A 25,289-nucleotide genomic window follows, 5' to 3' on the forward strand; every position below is an offset into this window, starting at 1 on the left:
CTATATATGTATTGTATGTATAGGCAAGATTCCTTTCCTTTCTCTGAGCTCTTTGAAATCTGTTCTCCCAATTCAAGGCCATATGTCATACTCAGTCCAGTTTTTCTCTCCTCTATTACAAACCCTAAGATGGAATGGTCATTTTACCCCAAAGTTTTCATCACTTCAGCCTGAGGCAACTAGGTCTTCCTTGTTGATGGAAAGCAGACTGAGCATAAAATATCACTTTTTGTCACCTCTACCATTTGAAAGATGAAATTGTTATTAGGTCAAATATACAAGTGTTTAGCTGATCTGCCTTTATTACACCAAGAACTCTAATAGATGTCTGGACAATGAACATTCCTCATCACTGTTGGTACCAGGCATAAAAGGTTCATAATCTGCATCCTGAACTTCCAATTTATTTCCATCATAACTGCCCTTTAGCATATTCTTTCTTTATATATAGTATTAGCTCCTCCCTGTTCTGCCCCTTCTTGTTACATCAACAACTTCCTCCCACTGTGGGATTCACAAGCTCTAAATCTTAATACTTGACACAATCACAAACTTGAACCAAGGTGCTAAGTACCTATTTAATTGCAAATACAAGGGACAGGGAAGATCTTCAAATTCCCATTGCCATTACATTCCACCCCTCCAGGATCCTTTGGCTTATTATCTCAATCTAAATAGCCATGGATCCTGGAACAAATTAAGGCACTATACTTTCTAATCCTGCTGACTATGCCATAATGTAAAGCCAAACATGAGTAGCTTTCAGAAAAATTCTGGCTCTCTCTCAATCTCTCTCTCTCTCTCTCTCTCAGCAATTCTCGTTCCCAGAAGTTCTGGCTGGCTGTCAGAGAAGTTCTCAGCAGCTATCAGAAGTTCAGCTCTCTACTTGGCTTTTCTTATTTTTTTTCTCTTTCTTATATTTAAATTTTTTTAAAAATCAATTGCTTTATTAACTTCTGGTTTACATCATTCATTTCCGCAAGATTTTGAGTTACAAATTTTCTCCCCATTTTTCCCCTGCTTACCACCCCAAAATAGCGATCCCACCAGAAAAACCCTCCTCCAATCTGCTCTATCCCATATCTTCTCCCATACCCTCTTCGACTTTCCAGTAGGGCATGCTGATCTCTATGCCCCAGTGCCTGTATATCTTATTTCCCAGTTACATATAAAATAATATTAATAATAGTATAGATAGATAGATAGATAGATAGATAGATAGATAGATAGATAGATAGATAGATAGATAGATTTTAAACATGTGATTTTAAAACTTTGAATTCCATATTCATTCCCTTCCTCCCTTGTCATCCACTCTTACTGGGAAGATAAGCAATTCAGTATAAGTTGTACATGTGTAGCTATGCAAAAAATTTCCATAGTGGATATATTATAAAAGACTGACTATATTTCCCTCCCTCCTATCCAACCTCCCACTTGTTCTGTTCTCTACTATGATCCTGTCCCTTTTCAAAAGTGGGTGCTTCCAACTTCCCTCCCCTCCAGCCTGCCCTCCCTTCCATCATCCCCCTTCTCTTCCCCTTTCCCCCTACTCTCCTGTAGGGTGAGATACCTTATTTAGTGTGTATGTCATTCCCTCCCTAAGCCAAATTCAATGAGAATAAGGTTGACCCAATTCCCATCTTCCTGTTCTTCCCCTCCATTATAAACATTTTCCCTTGCCTCTTCCATCTGAGGTAGTTTACCCAATTGTCTTTCCCCATCTCCTCTCATTATATACCTCTCTCAACTCTTAATTTCATCTTTAAACTATCATCCCTTCCTATTAAATTGGTTCTGTGCCTTCTATCTATGTATAACTTTAAACATGTATACAGACATTCACATATGTATTCATATGCCCATATAACCTCATATATATATATATGTATATATGTATGTATGTATGTATTTCTGTTCCCTTCAACTATTTTCATACTGAGAAAAGTTTCATTAGTTATGATTATAATTTTTCCATGTAGGAATGTAAATAGTTCAATTTTCATAAGTTCCTTATGACTTCTTTTCCCTGTTTACCTTCTCATGCTTCTTGTATCTGAATGTCAAAATTTCAATTCAACTGTGGCTTTTTTCATCAAGAATGCTTGAAAGTCCTCTACTCCATTGAATGACCATATTTTCCACTGAAACATGATACTCAGTTTTTCTGGGTAGGTGATTCTTGATTTAAATCCCAGCTCCTTTGACCTCCAGAATATCATATTCCAAGCCCTTCGATCCCTCAGTGTAGAAGCTGCCAGATCCTGTGTTATCCTGATTGTGTTTTCACAATATTCAAATTGTTTCTTCTTGGCTGCTTGTAATATTATTTCCTTGATCTGGGAATTTCAGAAGCTGGCTATAATATTACTAGGAGTTTTCTTTTGGGGATCTTTTTCAGGAGGTGATTGGTGGATTCTTTCAACCTCTATCTCGCCCTCTGGTTCTAAAACATCAAGGCAGTTTCCCTTAAGAATTTCTTGAAGGATGATTTCTAGGTTATTTTTTTGATCAATGTTTTCAGGTAGTACAATAATTTTTTTTAATTATCTCTCCTGGATTTGTTTTCCAGGTCCGTGGTTTTCCCAATGAGATATTTTACATTGCCTTCTATTTTTTCATTTTTGGGGGGGGGGATATGTTTAATAGTATCTTGATTTCTCATAAAGTCACTAGCTTCCATTTGCTCCATTCTAAGTCTGAATGAATGATTCTCGTCAGTGACCTTTTGAGATTCTTTTTCCATCTGGCAAATTCAGCTTTTTAAGGCATTCTTCTCCTCGTTGTCTTTTTGAGCCTCTTTCGCCATTTGAGTTAGTCTATTTTTTAAGGTGTGATTTTCTTCAGTCAAGTTGTTGACTCTCATTTCATAATTTTCTTGCATGATTCTCATTTCTCCTCCCAATATTTTCTGCACTTCTCTTATTTGCTTTCCAAAATCCTGCTTAAGGTCCTCTATGACCTGCAACCAGCTCGTACTTTTTTTGAAAGCTTTTGGTGCAGGAGTTCTGACTCACTGTCTTCCTCCTGTCCCATTCTTTGATTCTTTTTGTCCCCAAAATAGCAGTGTAATGTTGGGTTGCTCTGTTTGTTTTGCTTCCTTTGCCTGCTTATGTTGCCACTCATTTACTTGACTTTTGGGTTTTATTTCCACAGTAGGACTTTGCCACCAGAAAGGGGAGCTTTGTCCCAATTGCTGGGGTCTTCTCAGCTGCCAAAGGTATTATTTGGATGTACTCTCTGAAGCCTCCCGACTCTCTGGCAAGCTGCTCACACACTCAAGGACCTCCACCCTAAACAGTGATCCAGATCCAAACAGGTTAAAGTAAGAGCGATTACCCCTCAGACTGGTTGCTTTTTCCCCCTACAATATGCAGGCCAGGTGCTGAAGTGGCTACATGTGGCTGTGGCTGCAGAGCTGCAAGCCTCAACTGCTTCTTTCACCAGGGACAAGAGCTGATGCACTCCAGCTACCGGATCCCAAAGTCCACACTGCGTTGACCTCTCACTTTGTCCTTAACATCTATGTGTTGATAATTCTGAAAATCGTGACAGCTACTAGTGATCTGAATTCCCTCCAGCTGGTGGTTGGTCAGGCCCTCCCTGGGGCTAAACCCTCTGGCTCCCTCAGGGCTGGGCTTGACTCTCAGAGAGCTGTGGTGGTTTGCTGATAGCCTGCTAGGCTGTCCTCAGAGGGAGGTTAGCTTCTTTGTATCATTTTGTTGGTTCCGTAGATCCAAAATTTCTTCAGAGGCACCTTTTACATGAATTGGGGAAGGTGGAAGCCGGAGACCCATGGGAGTCCTATTTCTATTCTGCCATCTTTCTTGAGCTTTTCTTTAACTATGGTGTTAGCTCTTCCCTGTTCTGCTCCTTCCTGTTACATCAGCAACTTCCTCTCAGTCTGGGATTCACAAGTTTCTGTATCTTAATACTTGATACAATCATGAACTGAAACAAGGTACTAAGAACCTGTTTGATTGCAAATACAAGGGACAGGGAAGATCTTCAAATTCCCATTATCATTACAACTACTAGTCAGCAATGGAGTCAAGGCTTTGCTGGTGGCTTGTGCTTTTGTTGGGTCACTGTGGTGGGGCTTTGCTGCACTGTACAAACTGCTCACTTACCCAGGGAGTTGTTGGTTTGCAGGACATCAGGTTCTCCCTAGAAGATTGTTTCAGGCTCAGGAGTCTACAGCTGGCGCCTGCAGTGAGGCTGGCTGTTACTGTTGAATCTAGCTCCCCTCCAAATCTAGAGAGACAGACTTTTCCTGCTGGGTTATTAAGATTCTTCCCTGCTCCTAGATAAATTCTGAGGTGGTTTTATAATTCTTTAGAGGGGAAATTGGGAGGATTCCTTCCTCCCTCCACCATCTCAGGACTAGAAATCCTTTCTGTAAACCCTTAAGATCAAATATTATTTCATATTTTCCCATCCTTTTGCAATTTCTATTTCTGCATAAGTTTTATAGTATACATAATTGTATAGTCAAAAATATGTGTGTACATATACATAGGTAAACATAGTTTATTAAATAAGTAGTCAACAGGTTTTATTTTCAGGAAAAAAAAGTTACTAACAGAACATGATAAAAAATTTGAAAACAATTCATTTAGGAGATCTAATATGGTTTTACCAATAAGTTTGTTTTCAAGGATTATTAATGAGGGTCCACAGAAATGAAAGGGATTAGGAAAAGTACTTCAAGGGACAGTGTGGCATAATGGAAAAAAGATTACACTTAGAATCAAATGACCTGCTTTCAGAGTAGAAGACCTCTAAGATCTCTTCCAGCTCTGAATCAGTGATCATAGGATCTATGCTCTGTCATTAAAGACCTTTGTTGAGTTTGGTTGAATCCTTTTCCTTGCAACTTCTTGCTCTTATTCAGTGCTTTCAGTGATGTCTGACTCTTTGTGACCCCATTTCTTGGCATGAACTAAAGGGGTTTGACATTACCTTCTCCAGATCATTTTACAGATGAGGCAATTGAAGTAAACTGAGAAAAGTGACTTGTCAGGTCACACAGCTAGTGAAGTGTCTGAGTCTAGACTTGAAGTAAGCATAATGAGTCTTCCTGACTCCAGGACTGGCATTCTATTCAGTGTGCAAACTAGCTGGCCCACTATTGCAATTAGATTTCCTCTAAAAATTCCATGTCCACTCCTTATCTTTTTTCTTTTACTTTGATTTCATAGTGTATTGTTTTTTTTAATTCTATGTAAAGATGGTTTTCAACATACATTTTTGTAAGATATTAGTTCCAATCTTTCCCTACCTCCATCTTCATCCCCATCCTCAACGAAGCAAGCAATCTTATATAGGCTATATATGTACAATCCTATTAAATGTATTTCTATATTTGTCATGTAGTGGAAAAATTATCAGAACAAAAATGAAAAAACCATAAGAGAGAAAAAAGCAAAAAAAAGTGAAAATATTGTGATTTGATCAGTATTCAGATTCCATAGCTCTTCCTCTGGATGTGGTTAGTATTTTCCATCATGAAACTTTTAGAATTATCTTGGATCATTGCATTGTTGAAAAGAACTAAATCTACCATAGATGATCATCACATATTGTTGCTGTTACTATTTACAATGTTCTCCCGGTTCTACTCACGTACTTCAGCATCAGTTTGTGTAAATTTTCTCAGGATTTTCTGAAATACGCCTACTTATCATTTCTTATAGCACAATAGCATTCCATTGAATTCATGTATTGCAACTTGAAAAGCCATTCCTCAATTGATGGACATCTCCTCAATTTCCAAATATTTGCCACCACAAAATGAGCTTCTACAAATATTTTTGTGCACGTGAGTCATTTTTTTCTTTTCTAAGATGTCTTGGAATGCAGAACTACTAGTGGTTTTGCTGGATCAAAGAGTATACATACTTTTATAACCCTTTATAAATACTTCAAAATTGCTCTCCAGAATATCTGCACACCTCACAACTCCACCAACAATGCATTAGCACCAGTCTGTTTCTTAACCTGAACCAGATTGTTTCATTTACCACTTTATAAAGCAGTTTGAGATCCAGTACAACTGGACTGCCTTCTTTTGCATTTTTTTCATTGATAACCTTGATATCTTTAAGCTTTTGTTATTCGTGGTGAATTTCATTATTCCTTTTTCTAACTCTGCAAAATAATTCTGATAGTTCGATTGGTATGGAAATTTAGAGTAATTTAGATTGAATTGTCATTTTTATTATATGGACACAAGAAACCCATGATCAATTAATATTTTTACAGTTATTTACATCTGACTTTATTTGTGCAAAAAGTGTTTTATAGTTGTGTTCATATAGTTCCTGAGTTTGTCTTGGCAGGTAGACAACTCAAGTATTTTATATTGTCTACAGTTATTTTAAATTCAATTTCTCTTTCTAAAATTTGCTTCAGGAATTTGCTTATAATATATAGAAGTGTGGATTATTTGCATGGGTTTCTTTTGTATCCTGTAAATTTGATAAATTTAATAATTTCAAGTCATTTTTTAGTTATTTCTCTAGGATTTTTATGTATAATATATCATCTTGAAAGAGTTACAGTTTTGTTTCCCCATTGTCTATTCTAAATCTATCAGTTTCTTTTTCTTGTCTTATTGCTAAAGCTAACATTTCTAGTAAAAATGTGAAATAACAGAGATGATGATGGCCATCCTTACTTCACCCCTGATTGTACTGGAAAGGCTTCTCATTTATCACTATTAAAGATGAAAGTTTGCCAATAAATTTAAATAGCATTTATTATTTTAAGGTAAACTCAATTTATTACTATAACTTCTACTATTTTTACAGAATTGGGTCTTACATTTTGTCAGAGGTTTTTTCTGCATACATTGAGATAATTTTTTTTAATTTCTGGTGGTTTTGTTAATAATATGGTCAATTACACTTAGAGTTTTCCTAATATTGAACCAGTCATCCACTCCTGGTATAAATCCCTCTTGGTCATAGTTTATGATCTTTGTGATATATTGCTATATTTTTTCTAGTAATTTATATAAAATTATTTATCTTAAATCATTAAATAATGCTATTTATTATTGTTATTGACCTAGATGGAGACAGTGAAAATACATTTTAAAAATTTACACATGAATCAAATCTGGAAGTGAGATTTAGTTTTTCATTGGGAGAATTAGAATATAAATTTCTTTTTCTTTTTTGGCTCTCTCTGGTTTGGGTATCTGCCCCTTACTTGTGTCACAAAAGGAATTTGGGAGGTGGAGCCAAGATGGTGGAGCAAAACCAGATACTTGCTTAAACTCCCACACAAACCACTTCCAATACTTGTAAAAACTGACTCTAAAAATATTTTAGAGCTACAGAATGCACAAAGTGATAGAGAGAAACAAATCTCTCACTAAAGTCACCCTAGCAGGCTGACAAGAAGGGTCTTTTACACTGTGTTTGGAGTTAGCCTTTTCCCACATGAGTTGCACATCCTAAAAATTGTATTAATTTCCTCTTTATTGGTGATGAATTCATTTCTTTCATATTTGATAGTAATAATTTGGTTTTCTTTCTTTTTTTAGTCAAATTAACCAATGGTTTTTGCATTTTACTGGATTTCTCCATAAAAACAATTTCTAGTTTTAATTTATTAGTTAATGGGTTTTTTTGCTTTAAATTTTCTTAATCTCTCCTTTAATTTTCAGGATTTCCAATTTAGTTTTTTATTGGAGATTTTTAATTTGTCCTTTTTTCTGGTTTTTTTTAAGTTACATGGCCAATTCACTGATCTGTTTTTGCTCTACATTAGTGAGGTAAGCAATTAGAAATATCATTTTCCCCCTAAGTACTACTTTGACTGCATTCTATAAATTTTGGCATATTGTCTCATTCTCCAGATCATTTTTCAGATGAGAAAACTTAACTAAATTGGATGAAATGACTTACTAGGTTCACTCAGCTAGTAAGTGTGGGGCCAGATTTGAAGACAGGGCAATGATTTATCCTGACTCCAAGCCCAGCACACTATCCTTAGTGCACCCTAACTGAACCTTCTTGCAGCTAGATTCCCTCTAAAAACCTCTCTTTCCTCATTTGTAAAATAGGGGAGATAATATTCACTCCATCTACCATGCAGAGTTATGAGTTTCAAATGAAATAATGTGTTAACATCCATACACATATAAGCTGTTCCTATGTGTGTCTCTAAAATCCATGCCTATACATAATACTGAGTAGTGGCTTTCAAATTGTTCTTTCCAGATTAGCCATTTGTTCTCTAGAAGGACTATTTACAATATAGAAATAATTTAGTTTCTTGTGTGAATTAATAGTTTACTTATAGTTAGCTGTAAGCTGCATGACAGGCAGTAGGGGTCAGTGCACACGTGGTCAAATACTGAATCTTAACAGTATGTTTAATGTCTGATACATAAAAAAATCATTAATAAGTATTTGTTGATTGATTATTGATATCACACTTGAAGGATATATTTTATAATATTTTTGTCTGTTTTCTACCATGTCCTACTTAATAATATTAGGCAGTAAGATGGCACAATGGATGGAGTTATGGGCTTAAAGAGAAGAAGGAATGAATTAAAATTTGATTTCAGATATTTACTAGCTGTGGGACTCTGAGAAAGCAACTTAATTTCTATTTGTATCAGTTTCCTAATCTGTAAAATAGGGATAATAACACCATCTAACTCAAAGGATTATTGTGAGGATAAAATTTGCAAAGTTGTTTTGGAAACCTTAAAGCATTAAATAATGCTAGCTATTATTATTGTTGACCTAGATGTAGATATGGAAGGCATATTTATTAAATTTACACATGACTGAAATCTGGAATTGAGATCTAATACATCACTGAAAGAAATAATCAAAAACTAAAAGATCACTTGGGGAAAAGCCATGTGTTGCATAAGGATTTGTATTAGATAAACTTTACAATTCCATTTGAGATGAAATTCATAAGCTTATATACCATTTCATGAAAAGCAGAATCATTCTGCCTATTAATTATAGTAGCATTCCTTTAAAGATGAAAATGGAAACAATTTTGTTGTATTTTACCCCCATTAAAGTGGTACATGAAGTAAAACAAAATAAAATGTTATATTTTCCATTAATGAGGAATAAAAACAGAACAATAAAAAAGGATTCATAATAAACACACAAATATTTTCTTGTTCTCTCCACATCACTTTTAATTGGATCTAATAGAGTATATAATCATTACATTCTAATTATTACATAGCATAAGCTTTAAATGTCAACACAGGTTCATTTTGACAGTATGTTTATAGATTAGATAGAGAATTTCTTGATTTTAAGTACAATTGCTTATCTATAAAAAGGAAAACTATCATTGTGGGATGTGATTTTGCATATGGTCTCTTGAAATGTTATTTATCCAACAAATTATTACAATTTAGCATCCACATGGATGGCAATGAATGGGTCTTCAGCATTGTTGCTAATACTGAAGTAAGCAAGACCATCGCTGCCAACATGGACTTCAATTCCTGTACAATGGTTATCACTTTTATCTCCAGAAATGACATCACAATAGGTTCCAGCAGGAAGACCAGTTTGCAGATTTGTTGACAATTCCCTTTAAAACAAAAGGCAAATGGTTACTATAAAGCAAGAATATGAAATGTGTTTCAAAAAACATACAAATACAGCCACCCTAGATGGTTAGATTAAAAGTATGTCTGTTTCATAGATAAAAATACTATATATGGAGAGAATCCACAATGAGAAATGTTTCTAATGAATCTGGGCAGTCTTCAAACAAGCTAAAGAAACATCATTCACTACCAAAGATAGTAGAACTTCTTAGGCAGTGGTGAGTGCTTAAAGATGAAGAGTTAAATGACAATAATGGAGACCAGAAAATTTGTATCAACAATAGATTTTCATTATGATCTTTTTGGATAAATGTAACCATTTCAAATCTATGTTCTAGATGCTTCCATTCAGGAAAGACCAATTACTTACAATAATTTAAATTTTATCATTATTAATCTTTTTCCTTGAGGAAGAGAAAAATATTTGGGATTGAAAGCTAAAAAAAAATCATCTGGTACTTCAGTGTTTGGCTTTAAAGTCATTATATGTCCATGTATTTTGATGTCACTGTGCATAGAAGATATGAATTAGAAAAACAAACAGCTGCAACTTTTGACAAGGCAGTACACTTGGTTGACTTTTGTCTTCTGTTATTCCATTAAGTAAAATAGGAGACTAAATGTTGGAGGCACAAAACTCAGTTCCAGCTAGGGCAGGTTCATTGATACAGGACTGTTAAAGGATCTAAAATGCTTAGGCATAACTATTTGTCCACAAAATCACAAAACCTTTACATGCCATTTGTAAATTACTGCTGCCAAAATCCTGACTCTTAAAAAGAGGTGTGAGAAGTTGGAAGATCTTTTTAATCAAATTACATTTTCCAAAGCTTAAATCAGAACTAAAAGACAGAACTTTCCAAGCCTACCTGGTATTATCACAATTCCCACACTATCCATTACATATCCTTTTTTTACCCCTCCCCCCTCATTTTATATAGTATATAAGTACTATTTGTATATTCATTTCTTTTGTTTTCCTCCCTCTTCCTATACTATAATAAGATAATGTATATAAAATTTCACACACTTTATTGCACTGATATATCAGATATCAAGATTACTATTAGCATGGTGATGATGATGAATCCCTTACTCCCTCAGCATTTGCTACCTGTTCAACAAATCTGCTGCCCTCCTAAAAGTGCACAACTAGACCATTCATGAGAGTTTTGGGTCACTTGTAAATATTAGAAACTGTTTTCCACTGAGGACAATAAATAAGAAGTAGAAGGGTTTTCTGAGGGCATTTGGTTAAACCCACTCATTTTGTTAGTCAGGAAACTGAGGGTGAGATGTTAAGGTAGGTGATTCAGTGGATAGAGAGTGAGAGTTGGAGTCAGAAAGACCTAATTTCAAATTGTGCCTCAGACACTAACTATGTGTCCCTAGGAGAATCACTTAGCTGTTATGTGCTTAGTTTTCCTGATCTATAAATGGGAATAATGACAGCAACAGCCTTAATAAGGGGTTATGTAGATCAAGAATTAGTACATGTAGAGTGATTTATGTATAAATCTTAACTTTCTACAAAAGTCCTAACCATCAAATAATTTGATCAAGGTCACATAGTAACAGTGTTAAGATTGCAAAACCAGGCTCCCAGCTTCAAAATTCAGTGGGACTCCTACTACACTCTGCTTCATTTTGGAGATCAAGATTGATACAGAGGCTTCTCAGGATCTTATACCTGTAAAGATATCATAAATCTCGTTCCCTACTTCCCTTATCAGGGCTAATCACCACAACCATCACCCCCCAACCAAAGTGTTACCTATTAACCAAATTCTTCCAAACCCATGTATATAAGTATTTTCCTTGCATCTACAGTCTCAAAAAAATATGACCAAAAAGGCAGAAATAAAACTTTTAGACCTCAAACTATATTATACAGTAGTAATCATGAGAACTGTTTAGTACTGTATAAAATAAGGAAAAAAATCAGTGTAATAGACTAAGTGAATGGGAATGAAGAACAATCTAACTTTAACACAGGGTTCAAACAGTCAGATAAACTACTTCAAAAAAGTGAAGACACCCCCAATATTCTAACTTCATTGTAGACCCCACTGAACAGCAGGCCCACTATACCTGCCTGCCCCCCACCCCCTGCCAATATCTGAATTTCTTCATATATGCCTCACTGCTCAATAGAACAACAGTTGTGTCCATGAATTCATAGTTCTCACAGAACAGCAGCTATGTCCATGTGATGGAATCCCAGACATTGTCTCCAGAGAAACACTGCCCCAGATCCATTCCTTATATTTCCCCACAGAAACAGCAGTCTTGTCCATGCACTCAAACATTACTACATGCATCTAGTCTCAAGCAGGACCACAATACTCAGTGAATCAGAAAGCAGCACCACCAAGATGCTTGAGCAGGATGTGGACCCCAAAACAATAGAATTAACCATACCTAGGAAAGCACCTGTACGGTAATGGTAAAGAACTGAACTGCAGTATATTTATGATGTAGAGAGGCATATTACAATATCATTATCATACATATTTACTCTCCCAAATGGGTTTTTCTGTATGCATTGTGGGTAAGGGCATGCACAGTTCCACTGTGGCTGGGACCCCTCCCCTATTACTTAATCCCTTGACAAACCCCTACTACTTTTTTATTATTCATAATTTCTCTTATGTAACTGCATATCAGCCCTATAAAAATCCATCTTGCTCTCTCTGATGTTGCTGGTTCCTCTTGGACCTTAGCCCATTCTATTAGAAGCGTCAATCTCAATAAATACCTATATTTGGGTTAAAGGTGGTCTGACTCTACATTCTTTGAGATGGTTCCACCACAACACATCATGAAACCCCCACAATTTTTGGATGGGCAGAACTTAAACCACCACAACAGCATCTATTCTAATCCTTACAGGTATCCTTTGGAATATCAGTTAATGCATCAGGGATCACAAAAATGATCAGTCAAGAAGATGTTTAATAGAAATTTTAAAAAAATCAACTGCTACTTACCAGTCATCATTGTTAAATACAATGAATCCTTTATTCCCTCTGCCAAAAGCCACCTGGTTACTCCCATTATCCCACCAATTTGTAAAATCCTGGCCATTAACTACATTACGGAAAATAACCATATTCCTGTAAACAAAATATACAAAATATTGGTAAATGTATTTGATTTAAGCATTCTCCTCCATCCCTTTGTCCCCCTGTTTGTGAGGATATATGTGTGTATGGATGTCTGTGTGTGTGTGTATATGCATGAACAGTTGCAAACAGACCAAAACTCTTAGTGTGTTTTTAAGATATTAATGGTGAATGCTGCACTAAAAATTTTGGGGAACCTGTATATCAGTTGTTAAGAGAATACTGGCAGACAGATACTACTAAGTTTTCCTACCTTATTTGACGCCATCGATGTTCACAAACCCAGTCATTGCCACAAGTAGTGTCTGCATTGATAGTTACTCGTTTAATCACTCCATTGTCATTGGGTGGTCCAACCCAATCATTAACATCCTTAATTTGTGAAAACAGAATCATGTGTATCAGTAATTTCATTTATTTGGTTCTTTCTCCTTCCTTTTCCTATAGCTGGATTGGAGTCCTGCTACTGCTATTTTCTACTCATATGAACCTGGACAAGTCACTCTGGGTCACAATAACAGCAATTTCTGTCTCCACCCACCTTTGAAGCTCAGTTTTAATGTTACCTCTATGATGAAGCCTGCCCTGGTTCTTCCAGTCAGTTACAAACTGTCTTCTGCCTCAGACCTCACAAAGAACTTGATTTGGCTCTCTTTAACTTACACTTATTGAGTATATATTCAATGTATAGTTGTCTGTATAATCACTGTATCTTCCCAACTGATTGTGAGCTCAATAAAGGGAAGATCTATACCTTCATGTCCCTGAAACCTAGCATAGTATGCATAAAGCAAACAATCAGTGCTTATGGATTAATTGTTGACTGATTACAGCTTCCCCAAATGCCTCTCCAAAAGATTCCTTATGCACTTGCTAAAAGTTGAAATTAAAAAGACCTGTCCATTCTGAAAGTATCTTGGCCAGCTGAAGCTTGACATCACTCGTGTAGCTCCATAAGGATGAGCAAGCATAAATCCAACTGCCATTTTGTACAATCTGGAAAGTTATAAAGCATGACCATCAAAGAAAAGAAGAAAGTTTTGAGACCATCAGTAAAATTTTAAAAAATTAAAAGGTAGAGGACTCTACCACCTACCTGGCATCCCAAAAGGTGAGAATGGAAGCTCCTCCAGCCCCATGGCCCCTCTGGTTGTCATGATTATCCACAAAAACAAGAGCTCTGTCTGTAGGTACAAAGGACCAACCTTCTCCCCAGTTCCTGTACAAAGAAATAAGGAGTGTTGTACTTATGGCCCACAGATTCTTCCTGCTTTTTTCTCCCTGTAGGGTACTCCTTAACATAAATAAATTTTATGCAGAATGTCCATCCTATACTGAAAAGAGAATTGGACTGAGAGCCAGAAGAACTGGATTCCCATTCTGAATTAATCACTTATTAACAAACCATTTAACCTGGAATGGGTCACCTCACTATTCTGGGTCTTAATTTCCCTATCAATAAAGGGAGTTTGACTGCCTAAGGTTTCTTTCAGCTCTAACATTTCAGAATTAAGCTGAAACATTATTGGTCCCTGTATATGTTAGTTCCTCATGTAATACTTATATAACTCTCTGTGAGACTCTGTATAGGTCATGAATATTGTAGACTCTGTATTAAAAGAAGGACTTTCATGGGGAGGCACCAGAACATCATCTTTACATGCCAGTGATTTTTAAATGCTCATATGCACATGGTTTTAGCACATTACAAAAATAAGCATTACCTAAATAGAGTTCCATCCCATCATAATTGAATTTAAACCTGATAATTCTTAGGGTTCTGAAACTGGGTGTTTTTGAATTGACATCTATGTGTAATAAAAAATGCTTAATTGATATCATAGCAGAATTATTGCAGTTTACATTGGGAACATTTAAATAAACTCCTAATAATTGTTGCACACTCATTGTGTACTAGCCCAAAGGGAAACCCCTTTTTCACTTACTTTAAATAAGACATCTTTTCTCCATTCCACTTGCGAATAACTGTGCCTAGTTTTGCACCATACTTGAATTCTGTAATCCGACCATTGCCAAAGTATTCACTGCCTTGAACTGCCTCGCCACCTAGATCAATTACCTTGTAGAAATCAGAGAAAGAAGATGATGTTGCATGGAAACTCTCAAAATCCTTGCATCTTCATATTAGCATTTTGTTCCAACAGTTCTAGTGCTTTGGCTGTTAATATATTCTAATTAATTTTCTCATTTTAAGAGATGAATTTTTCTGGTCTGGAGGGATAGTCTTAAAAAGCATCAAATTATCTAGGCAATGTTTATTTTTACCCTGTGAAAATGCTGACCCAGTCCAGGACTTCATAACCAGGATTAAACACATAACTAAGCCAGGCTATAGAAAACACATATTTAACCCAAATTATAATTTTTTCACAATCAATAAAATCATTGCAATCATACCCTGTCCTTCAACCTTTGTCCCCACACATTTTATATAAATACCTCCTGGTAAATGAATGGTCTGGATCCTTCAGGGAACCATTGTGTGTTCAAATTGTTCAATTTATCCAGAAATGCCTTAATATCTCCAGGCCACATATGTTTGGAAGCATCAATTCTGAATCCTGCCACACCCATGGAAATCAGATTGTTCATATAGGCAGCAATTGTAGAACGCACATAATCTTTCCCCGTGGCAAGATCCAGAAGACCAGACAACTGGCAATCTCTAACCTGTAAAAGCAATAACGATACATGTGATACATAGGCAGCAGCATCTTCTGGCTCCCAATTTTGAAAGGCTCATTTTCAACACCTGAGGCACAAGGCACTTAAACACTTTTGGTAGGGTAATCTTAAAATTTGTTTCTCTTTAGTGTGATCTAATGTAGAGAGCCCTGAGTGGAGAATCAGCTGACCCTGGGTAAAATCCTGCCTGAATGACCTTGGGAAAGCTCCTTATCCTTCTTGGGCCTTACTTTCCTTTTGTGTAAAATTATAAGGTGGGATTACATGGTCGAAGTGGTTCCTTCCTGCTCTAGTTCTTAGAATTTTATACTTTTATCTGTGTCTAGAGACAGGTTGTATTGTGGATACAGTTCTTTGTCTGGAGCTGGGAAGATCTATGTTCAAATTCTGATCTTGAGCAAGTCGTATAAGCTCTGTGGCCTTTAGGAAATTCTTCCGAAAGAAAGAGATCTGTCATTTTTCCAGGAAGGTTCTCATACACATGAAGTTCAATTCAATTAATAAATAATAAATCTGTGTCTCTCTGTCTCTCTGCCTCTCTGTCTATGTCTCTGTTTCTCTCTGTCTCACTCTCTCTAGATCTCTGTGTCTCTGTCTCTGTTCCTGTCTCTCTGTCTCTGTCTTTCTCTCTGAGTCTCTCTCTCTCTACCTCTCTGTCTCTCTGCCTCTCTGTCTCTCTCTGTCTCTGTCTCTCTCTCTGTCTCTGTCTCTCTCTGTCTCTGTCTCTCTGTCTCTCTCTCTGTTTCTCTCTCTGTGTCTCTCTCTTTCTCTTTCTCTCAGCATTTAGGGTTAAGTGACTTGGCCAGCATCACGTCCTAGTAAGTCTCTGAGGATGAATTTAAACTCAGGTCCTCCTGACTCCCAGGCTGCTTATTTATCCACAATGCCAGTAACTACCCCCAATTAGGATTTCTTAAGAAATTTTTGTGTGTGAGGTATTGTGCTATCATCTGAAGATACAAAGGCAAAACAGTCCTCAAGGATTTTGCAAGCCATTGAGGTAATAAAACATGAACATATACCATTGCACGAGGGGAAAGGTTTGAAAACACTAAACACTAGATGGATGTGGACTGATTTTATGTAAGAAAAATTACTTGAGCTAAATCTGGAAGGCAACTAAGAAGCCCAAGATGTGGAATTAAGAGAGAGAGCATTCCAGACAAAGGCAAGCATTTGGAAAGAGAATGTTAAGTACAAAGTATAGCAAGCAAGTCAGTATGGCTGGAACACAGAGTGGGAGATGGCAAGGAATATGTCACACTTTGGAATGATAGGCTGGAGCCAAATGGGAAAGAACTTTAAATGCAAAAGAGAGGTTTGTATTTTATTCCAGAGGCAATAGGGAGCCACTAACGCATCTTTGGCAAGTGAGTGACATGGTCAGACCTGTGAGTTAGAAATGTCACTTTGGGGGGCAGCCAGGTGGCACAGTGAGTAAGAGCACCGGACCCAGAGTCAGGAGACCTGGGATTCAATCCGGACTCAGATACTTAGCACCACACGAAGAAATAACTGGCCGTGAAACCTTGAGCAAGTTACTTAACCCCGATTACTTAAAAAAAAAAAAAAAGAAAGAAAAATAACTTTGGTAAATACCTGGGATAAGGATCAAATAGTGGAGAGACAGGAAAGAGGGGACCAATTAAGAGATTGTTGCAACAGTCCAGGGAAGAGGACATTGATATGCATGGACACGAACCAACTAGGCAGCAGAGGGTAGGAACATGGGACCGTGCAAGTCAGCTAGGGAGGACAGGCTGGGGAGAAAACTTGGGTTCAGGTAAAGCACATAGTTTAGGGTTAGTTAATAACCACTAAAAATTTACCTGAGAAGCATCATTGTAGCTTTCAATTCCCCCACTGCCGGATGTACATTTGCCATCATTAAAATCCCAGGCAGAGTATGGAACAGCAGGAAAGTCTCTTGATCCAGGATTGAAGTAACTTCCACAGGTGCTACTTGTTCCGGCACTCACACCACTTCCAGACATGTGGTTCACTACAGCATCCACATAAATGTTCACCTGCAATAGCAAGGTTTGTGCTTAAGATTAGCAGATGAGGCATCACTGAAAGGACTTCAACTCAGCTTCTGACTCCACATTCTGCCCTCCTATGTCAGGATGCTACTTCTTCCCATCATTTAATACATTGTAGTAAATGTTAATACAGTCAGAACACTTCTCTTTCAATTAGTTTGTAAATGAGTCTTCACAGTTTTTTTTTTTTTATAATTAAGTCATGAAACTTTGTCTTTGTGTTTGTCCTCTAGACCTTCAATAAATCAGGCTGGGCATGATAATCTGTGTTCAATAGTTGCATATAAACAGGGGGAACTTTTTGAGTGTAAAGTAAACAGGAAAAAGAGGAGGATATGCCCAGTGATTATAACGCAACAAACAAAAAGGAGCCTGAAGCAAAGCTAGATACTGATTCATTGTAATGAACAATATTAGGCAGGATGGGGTACTATAGTTACAGGATGTTGCCCGTGTTATCACACAGGCTTTGCTGTTTTTCATTATATTTTATTGTAACAAGAAAAGGGAGGACTCACTGAAGGGGTAGAATGTCACTTTCTCCCACATTCTTACTCACCCATAAGAATAATAACTTACATTTGTATTTGGCATTACAGATTACAAAGTTCATTCACATGTATTGTCTCATTTGTTCCTTTCAAACCCTTTATGAAGCAGGAAGGGCACATTGTATTACCCTTATTTAACAGTCAAGGAAACTAAATGCTAGAGAAGATAAGTGATCTGCCCTGGGTCATCTGATTATTAGAAACAGAGTGAGGGCTCAAAAACAAATCTTCTGATTGCAAGTCCAGCATTCTTCCCATCAAACCATATTGTCTCTCAAAAAAGTTCCACAAAAGAAGAATAGAGCAAATGGGAAATGTACACCTAAATAAAACTAGTAGGATAATAATAATTACGTAGCACTTACTATGTTCTAGGCACTGTCCTAAGCACTTTACAAATATTATCGCATTATATCCACATAAAACCCTGAGAAACAGGTGCTATTATTAGTCCCTCTTTACAAATTAGGAAATTGAGGCAGACAGTGGGTAAGTGATTTCCCAAGGGTCACACAGCTAGTAATTGTCTGAAGTCAGATTTTAATTCAGTTCTTCCTTACTCCAGGTCCAGTTCTCTGAGCCATTACCTTTCAAGGAGATGGCAGATCCTAATAAAATCTTCACTAGACCCCTGATTTCAATGAGAAGCTAGAACCTTGAACATTAAATGAGGTAGTGAACCTAACTTAATATATTCTTCTTCCTTCCACTAATAATATAACAAACACCTCTGCATGGTGCACTTTAAGGCAAGGCACTGGAAATGCAAAGATAAACCAAACAATCCTAACTTCAAGGGGCCAATATTCTCTTTTTCACAAATATCTTCCCCAGAACTATTTCCCAAGAGAACAGATAAACCATATTTTGTTTGTTTTCATAAGAGTATGTTCATACCCATGTACAAACAATCCATCTGTTTTGACGGCTCACTGGTCATTGGAAATTAAGCCAGTTACTTCATTAAATCAGTTTGGCTAAAGAGACGAAATTGTTTATATGTGCTATAGACATGTGTAATGTACTGTGTTTGCTGCCTATTTCAGAGCTCCACTCTAAAGGGCATCTTTAAAACATTATTACAGTCCATTTAGCTGCCTGTCAAAAGGTTAGTTAACAGAGTAATAAGTTTCAAAGTGGAAAGAGTTATTATGGCATGATCCTTTTGCCATCTTATCTGTACATGAAACTCAAGTTGATTACCGGAGGTTAGATTATGAATTCTGGTGAATAATATATCATTACTATACAACAGCATAATGTATTCATCAGGACACTGCATACATTGTAATAATAGAGAATTAATATTCAAGGACTGATGAGAAACATCTAGTTTTAGTTGGGAACAGGGGAAGCCTTTAAAATTATGCATTTTTTCTGAGTATAACAAGCTTTTTCCCTCAGAAAAGCATAGGTCAGCTCCAATAACATCAGGTTTCTTTGGCTTGCTTTCTATCTGGCACAAATGAATACAAAAAGATGATTTAGAAAAGATGATTTGGGGATAGTTACTAACTTGGAACTAGAGGGAATGTGCGTGTATGTATGTGTGCATGTGTATGTGTGTTTTAAATGGGTCAAGAGGTACAAAACAGAGGCAAGGTTTTCATAGGATGGGGGTCAAATTTGTTCTACTAGAGGAAATCTCCAATAGCATGAGATCACAGGGGCATCAATCAAAGTTCTATCACAGTAAGCACATTTCAGATGGAGGCAGAATGCTTTAGGCAGGGAAAGTTAACAATCTAATCTCCTGAACCATCAAACATTGTTGTATCATTGATTCCTTAGACAGTATGTTGAAATACAGTTCCCCTTCTCTGAACAATATTTATGAGTAACCAAAGGAAATTCTAAATTTCACATATAGTTCAGTGAAAACAAAGATGTAATTTTAGGACATCCAAGTTGATGGACCCTCTGGAATTTATCCACAGACCTGTTGGGAATTTGTGGACCCCAGAAGAAGAACCCTTGTCTTAAACAGCTTGTTATCTACTTACTCCAACATCATTGCATCTCTTCACCATCTCTCTGAATTCATCTTCACCTCCAGACCGTGTGCATATCTTGTAGCTAACTGGCTGGTATCTTTCCCACCAAGGTCTTGAAGGGCTATTGATCACTACATTCTCATTTGGAGGTGAGACCTACATATTGGGAAGGGGAAGTGGTTAGTAACATGTAGACAGTATTTTGTGTTATATTGAGAAATGTTTCAAAAGCCATTAACACAATGAGTTGAGATATATTATTAAATATTTGAACTAGGGATTTATGAGTTACTTTAGTAGAACTTCTTATTTTCACAGCATCAAAAGTTTTTAAGGGTCATTGCACATACATTAACTTGTAGAAAAAGATTTAGAGCTAGGAGGGAACAGAAAGGTCATCCTGTCCAACCACGTATGGATGAGGAACCTGAGACACAAAGCATTAAATTGACTTGTCCAAGGTTACAAAACTAGTAAGGGGCAGAACCAGGATTTGAACTCAGATTCTTTAACCCCAGGCCCAATGCTTTCAGAGTTGCTAGGTGGCATAGCATATAGAACACTGGACCTGAAGTCAAGAAGTCTCATCTCCCTGAGTTCAAATCGGGACTCAGACACTTAATTATTGTATTACCCTGGGCAAGTTACTTAACTAAGTTTGCTCCAGCTACTCATCTGTAAAATGAGCTGGAGAAGGAAATGGCAAAGGACTTCAGTATTCAGGGCAAAAAAAATCAAAATAACATGAACACACATCTATACACACACCTAAACATCACAAATGGGTTCATGAAGTGCCAGACAGAACTGAGTAACAGACACCAGCTGTCCTATACTGCTTGCCAAGACAGAAATTAATAATAATAGCTAGCATTTATATACCACTTGAAAGTTTGCAAATCACTTCACAAATGTTAACTCTTTGCTTCTTATAAAAACCCTGGGAATCAGATAATAAAAGCTGCTATTTTTATCATACAGATAAGAAAACTGAGGCAGACAAAGGTTAAATAACTTTCCCATAGTCAGATATCTAGTGTCTCCAGCTGGATTTTAACTCAGGTCTTCCTGATTCCAGGCCCCAGGCTCTATATACATTGGACTGCCAAGTTATTAGAACTAGTGGGGTTCCTTGAGATCATCTAGTCTGACACCTGCAATTTATTCTATTTCCTTTGTAGTTACAAGCATAAATTAAACCTGTTTATTGTGGCAAAAACAGGAATATCAAATATATTTTGGAGTGCACATACCTGAACACCCCCATAGCCATTTGGAGCTAGGTAACGTTCACATTCAAGAGCAATGTCATCCCAGCGCCATTCAAATAAGTGGACAATAGATGTCCGGCCATTCCGGTAATGGGGATCATACTGTGCCCAGCAGACCCCAAGGACTGAAAGCAACAGCAAGAGCTTCATTTTGCTTTGAGGTTGTGAGCCCTCTTCTCAGCAACTATTTATACCCTATGAGAAAGAAATTAGCAAATAATAACTTGAATGGATGCCTACTTGGAGCACAGACTCCTTTGTATTCTGAAAAAAGATTAGTAGGGTAAAACTCAACAGGTGAAAATAGTTTAGAAAATTTCCCAGGATCATAAACACAGATAACCTTTCAAGACGTAGTATTTCTTTTACGCAGAGAGTATTACGTATATCAAGCACCTGGATACTGATATTTATGCTGACAATATTGATCCAGCTGTTATTTAATTAAGATCACACCTTTTGCCTAAGATCCTTCTATCAGAGAAGAAAAATAATGGTTAAGGTAAATTAAGAATATAACATATTTACAAATAAATGCTGAAATCACGATCCTTTCTTTGAGAAAATAATTGAATCCTATATTTTTTACAAAAGTTATTTCATTCTTATTCAATGTTCTTCATCCAAATTTCTGAAATCTTTTCAGAGTTGATTGCATATAAACTGCATGAAAAGAACATACTCTTGCTTATTTCAAATTACTAACACAGACATCTAAGTAGTTTCTTTTAAATTTTTTGAAAAAATCATTAGAAGCCATCTGGTCCTCTACTTCAATCTGTACCTGTAAAGATATTTTTTGTGGGATTTATGAAAAATTATTTCAAAGTTTAGTCATGTAATTGGAGAAGTGGTTGAGTAGATATAAACAAACACTTCTCAAAGACAAATTGCAAACTACTAACATCTCCAAGACAGATTTTTCCAAACCTCAATAAGAGAAACATAAGTCAAAATGACTGTCAGGTTTCACAACATAACAAATGAACCAACACGACAAGGAGAAAGTCAATGATGAAATGGTTGTGTAAAGACAGGCGCACTAACACACTCTTTGGTGGAACTGTGAATCAATCCAACTATCCCAAAAAGAATGCTTAAAAAAAGTGACTAGGAGATATACACCCTTTGTCCTAGAGAGTCCCATTCCAAGCCAAACACATTAGGAGAATCAAAGCTCTGGTTTATCTGGTCCTAGTCAAGTTACCATCTCTCTGATTCTAAGTTTTCTCATCTGTAAATCAGGGATAATATTCTATGTACCTTACATAGTCACTGGGAGGAAAGTGTTTTGTAAGACTAATGGCACTTGACTTAATGGAGTCAAGTTTAGTCCAGTTGACATTTATTGTCATGAGAAGTTGAAGTGGACATAAAACTGGGCCATTGCTCTCTCTGGTGCCCGTGGGAACAGGCTAGGTACCACTAGAGACCTGTTTCTCTGAAGTCTGACCATCTCTTCATCGGATGAGTCCTCTGCCCTCCCCCCTGTTCCAATACCAAGCTGCCATTTTGGTTAAACTCACCATTCTTTGTGAGGAAAACTTCATGGTCCCTGAGGTGTCCCAGTTCATCTCAGATCACTCTGGAAAGGATATCCTTTCATAAACTGCACCTCTCTGTTAATAGGACTCTGTGTGCTTCTGCTGTTTTTGTTAACTGCCTATCTCTGTAATATTGTAACTGCATGCCTGTAGTCCCTTTGTGTGCCTCTCTAGTTTTTTTTTAAATCAGAAACCTCTGTATGCCTCTGTAACTGTGTGCTTCTTCATACATTGTGACTGCATGCTATCTTCGCTTTGTTTCTGTCTTATTATTATGTCTGTGTTTCTGTCTTTGTAAAATGTAAAATGTCTGTATTGTATAAAATGTCTGTGTACATGTTGTTTCCTTGAAAGATTTAAAAGGCAGCTAGCCAGGAAGAATTCTAAGGGTTCTAGCCAGAGAGGTTAGACCACTAAAAAATATTAATGAACTTTCATAGTTGAAGTAGCCTTCCCAGTAAGCAAGACTAACTCCCACATTAGGCTTTCATCAGGAGATGAGGTAATAAGAAAAAAAGTCAGATAAAGTTTTTAGAACTACTAAAAACACCTTAGCATACTTTGGAGATTTGAAGATTTATCATTTTTAAAATTGCATGAGAGAACTCCTGGGACCATGGTGTCATTCCAGAACTCACCTTCTTCTGAAATATCTTGGTATGTTTTGCAGTATCACTCCATGGAATTTATTTTAAAGAAAAATAAGCATTAGTTATTATAAAAGTTTTAAAAGCAAATGGCAAATTGAATAGCTTCATTGTCATAGGACAATGAAGGAAGACAGGTAGGTTGGAATTAATTTCAGTGGAAAGAAAGAAAAAATAGGTCAACAGTTTGTACATTATAGGAACCTCTTGTTAACACTTCCTTGAATGACTGATTAAACCAGAGATCCCCTGTGACTCCCTCAGTTCACAGACTTTCTTCTCTCCTTCTGAACCCTTCTCATCTCAAATCAGATTTTCAAATACAGATGTTAAAAAGTGCTGGAAAAGAGGGTAGGGAAACTTGAATTCCCTTCTGGTTTCAGAAATTTTATTGTCTGTGTAACCTTAGGAAAGTTATCCTATCTCTGTCTTATTTTCCTGATCTGGAAATTGAAAAATAATGGTACTCACCTCTCGTGGTTGTTTTGAAGATCAAAATAATACACTAATTGTGAAGTGATTGAAACAGTGACTGGCATATGCTACGCATTACAATGTTTTTTTTTTTAATTTCTTTAATTGAATGTAATTGTTCCATACCTGATAACTCTAAAGTGGTTTTAAAATGCCAAAGGTAATAAGATTAGTAATTTTTATATGGGATAGTTTGGAAATGCAATTTATGTAATGTTAATTTTTTTTCATGTTTTAAATACATGATATTGTGTATTTAATTATTGTTTTCCTCAATTCTCTTATATTATGAAAATTGAAAGACTATTGTAACAGAAATGCCGTTAGATGAAACAACTTTTTAATCTGGATGATGTTACATATGAATTGAGCTATTAAAAGGATATGTTAAAATATCTATTTGAATACAGTTAAATATTTTAAAAGGTATATTTATTATAAGGCATATAATATTAAAACATACTGGAAATTATTTTATTGAAAAAACTTGGCTCTTATGAAAGTGTATAGGATGGTTTAAAGATGTAGCTTCAACATATGAATGATGAGATGACTATCAGATATTTGCTCTATGTCTGAAGCTGCAGAACATGGATAGTTTTAATTTATAAGTAAAGAATAAATGAAATGTTAACTGTTAGGGAAAGATCAGGAGGCATATTTAAGCAGTAATTTCTGGTTAGTGAAATTTTGCTATTTAAGATAAAAATTCCTGGAACTGTAATTTACTATTGTTTTGAGCTTTGAATACAGGGAGAGCTGTCTGAATTGTCATAAAGCAATAGTAGAAAATGTCATGTGCTGTAGTTTGGGAATTCCTAAAGGTGGATATCTGTTCCTGGTAAAATTTTGGAGACAGCCTTGAGCATAGCCTAGGTAGGATCCTCCTGACTCTGCTATTCCATTATGCTTTCCCTTTATGAAAAGGAAAATTCAAACCTGCCAAATCCTGAGTCTTACGTTTAACATCTTGTGACTACATGATTGGATGCCAAATAGGACTCATGCCTGAAATCAAACAAAGCTAAGGGAATTTTTCCTTCTGTTAGAATATGTAACATTGTTATAACAATGTCCTTTTTCCTTTTTTCAGAAAAAGAATCTTTATAATTTATAAATATATTTTATTTAATATATTATTATATTAATAATATATTATTATGATATATAATATCTAAGATATTATATATAATATAATAATAAATATATTATAAATAAATTTATAATATAATTTATAAAAAATATAGAAGCACAAAGTTTTGTATGTACAATACTTGATTTTACAAACTAATAGATTGATACTGGAACATCTCTGAGTTACTATAAGA

General features: G+C 36.1%; 1 protein-coding gene across 1 annotated transcript; it reads right to left on the bottom strand.

Moving 5' to 3' along the window:
- Positions 1 to 9,173: 9,173 nt before the first annotated feature.
- LOC138162199 (alpha-amylase 1B-like) lies at positions 9,174 to 22,966 on the bottom strand. Its single transcript, XM_069089244.1, has 11 exons — positions 22,823 to 22,966; positions 21,279 to 21,491; positions 20,035 to 20,181; positions 17,268 to 17,465; positions 15,193 to 15,423; positions 14,679 to 14,812; positions 13,829 to 13,951; positions 13,629 to 13,728; positions 12,986 to 13,104; positions 12,598 to 12,723; positions 9,174 to 9,588 (listed from the first exon to the last, which is right to left on the bottom strand). The coding sequence occupies exons 2-11, from the start codon at positions 21,444 to 21,446 to the stop codon at positions 9,399 to 9,401; spliced, it is 1,536 nt and encodes a 511-aa protein (XP_068945345.1). The 5' UTR covers positions 21,447 to 21,491; positions 22,823 to 22,966; the 3' UTR covers positions 9,174 to 9,398.
- Between the last annotated feature and the right edge of the window lie 2,323 nt (positions 22,967 to 25,289).

The sequence above is a fragment of the Petaurus breviceps genome, unplaced genomic scaffold (genome assembly GCF_028583685.1).
Source record: "Petaurus breviceps papuanus isolate PSGF00001 unplaced genomic scaffold, PetGlider_PUasm1.0 186, whole genome shotgun sequence".
Taxonomy (NCBI): domain Eukaryota; kingdom Metazoa; phylum Chordata; class Mammalia; order Diprotodontia; family Petauridae; genus Petaurus; species Petaurus breviceps.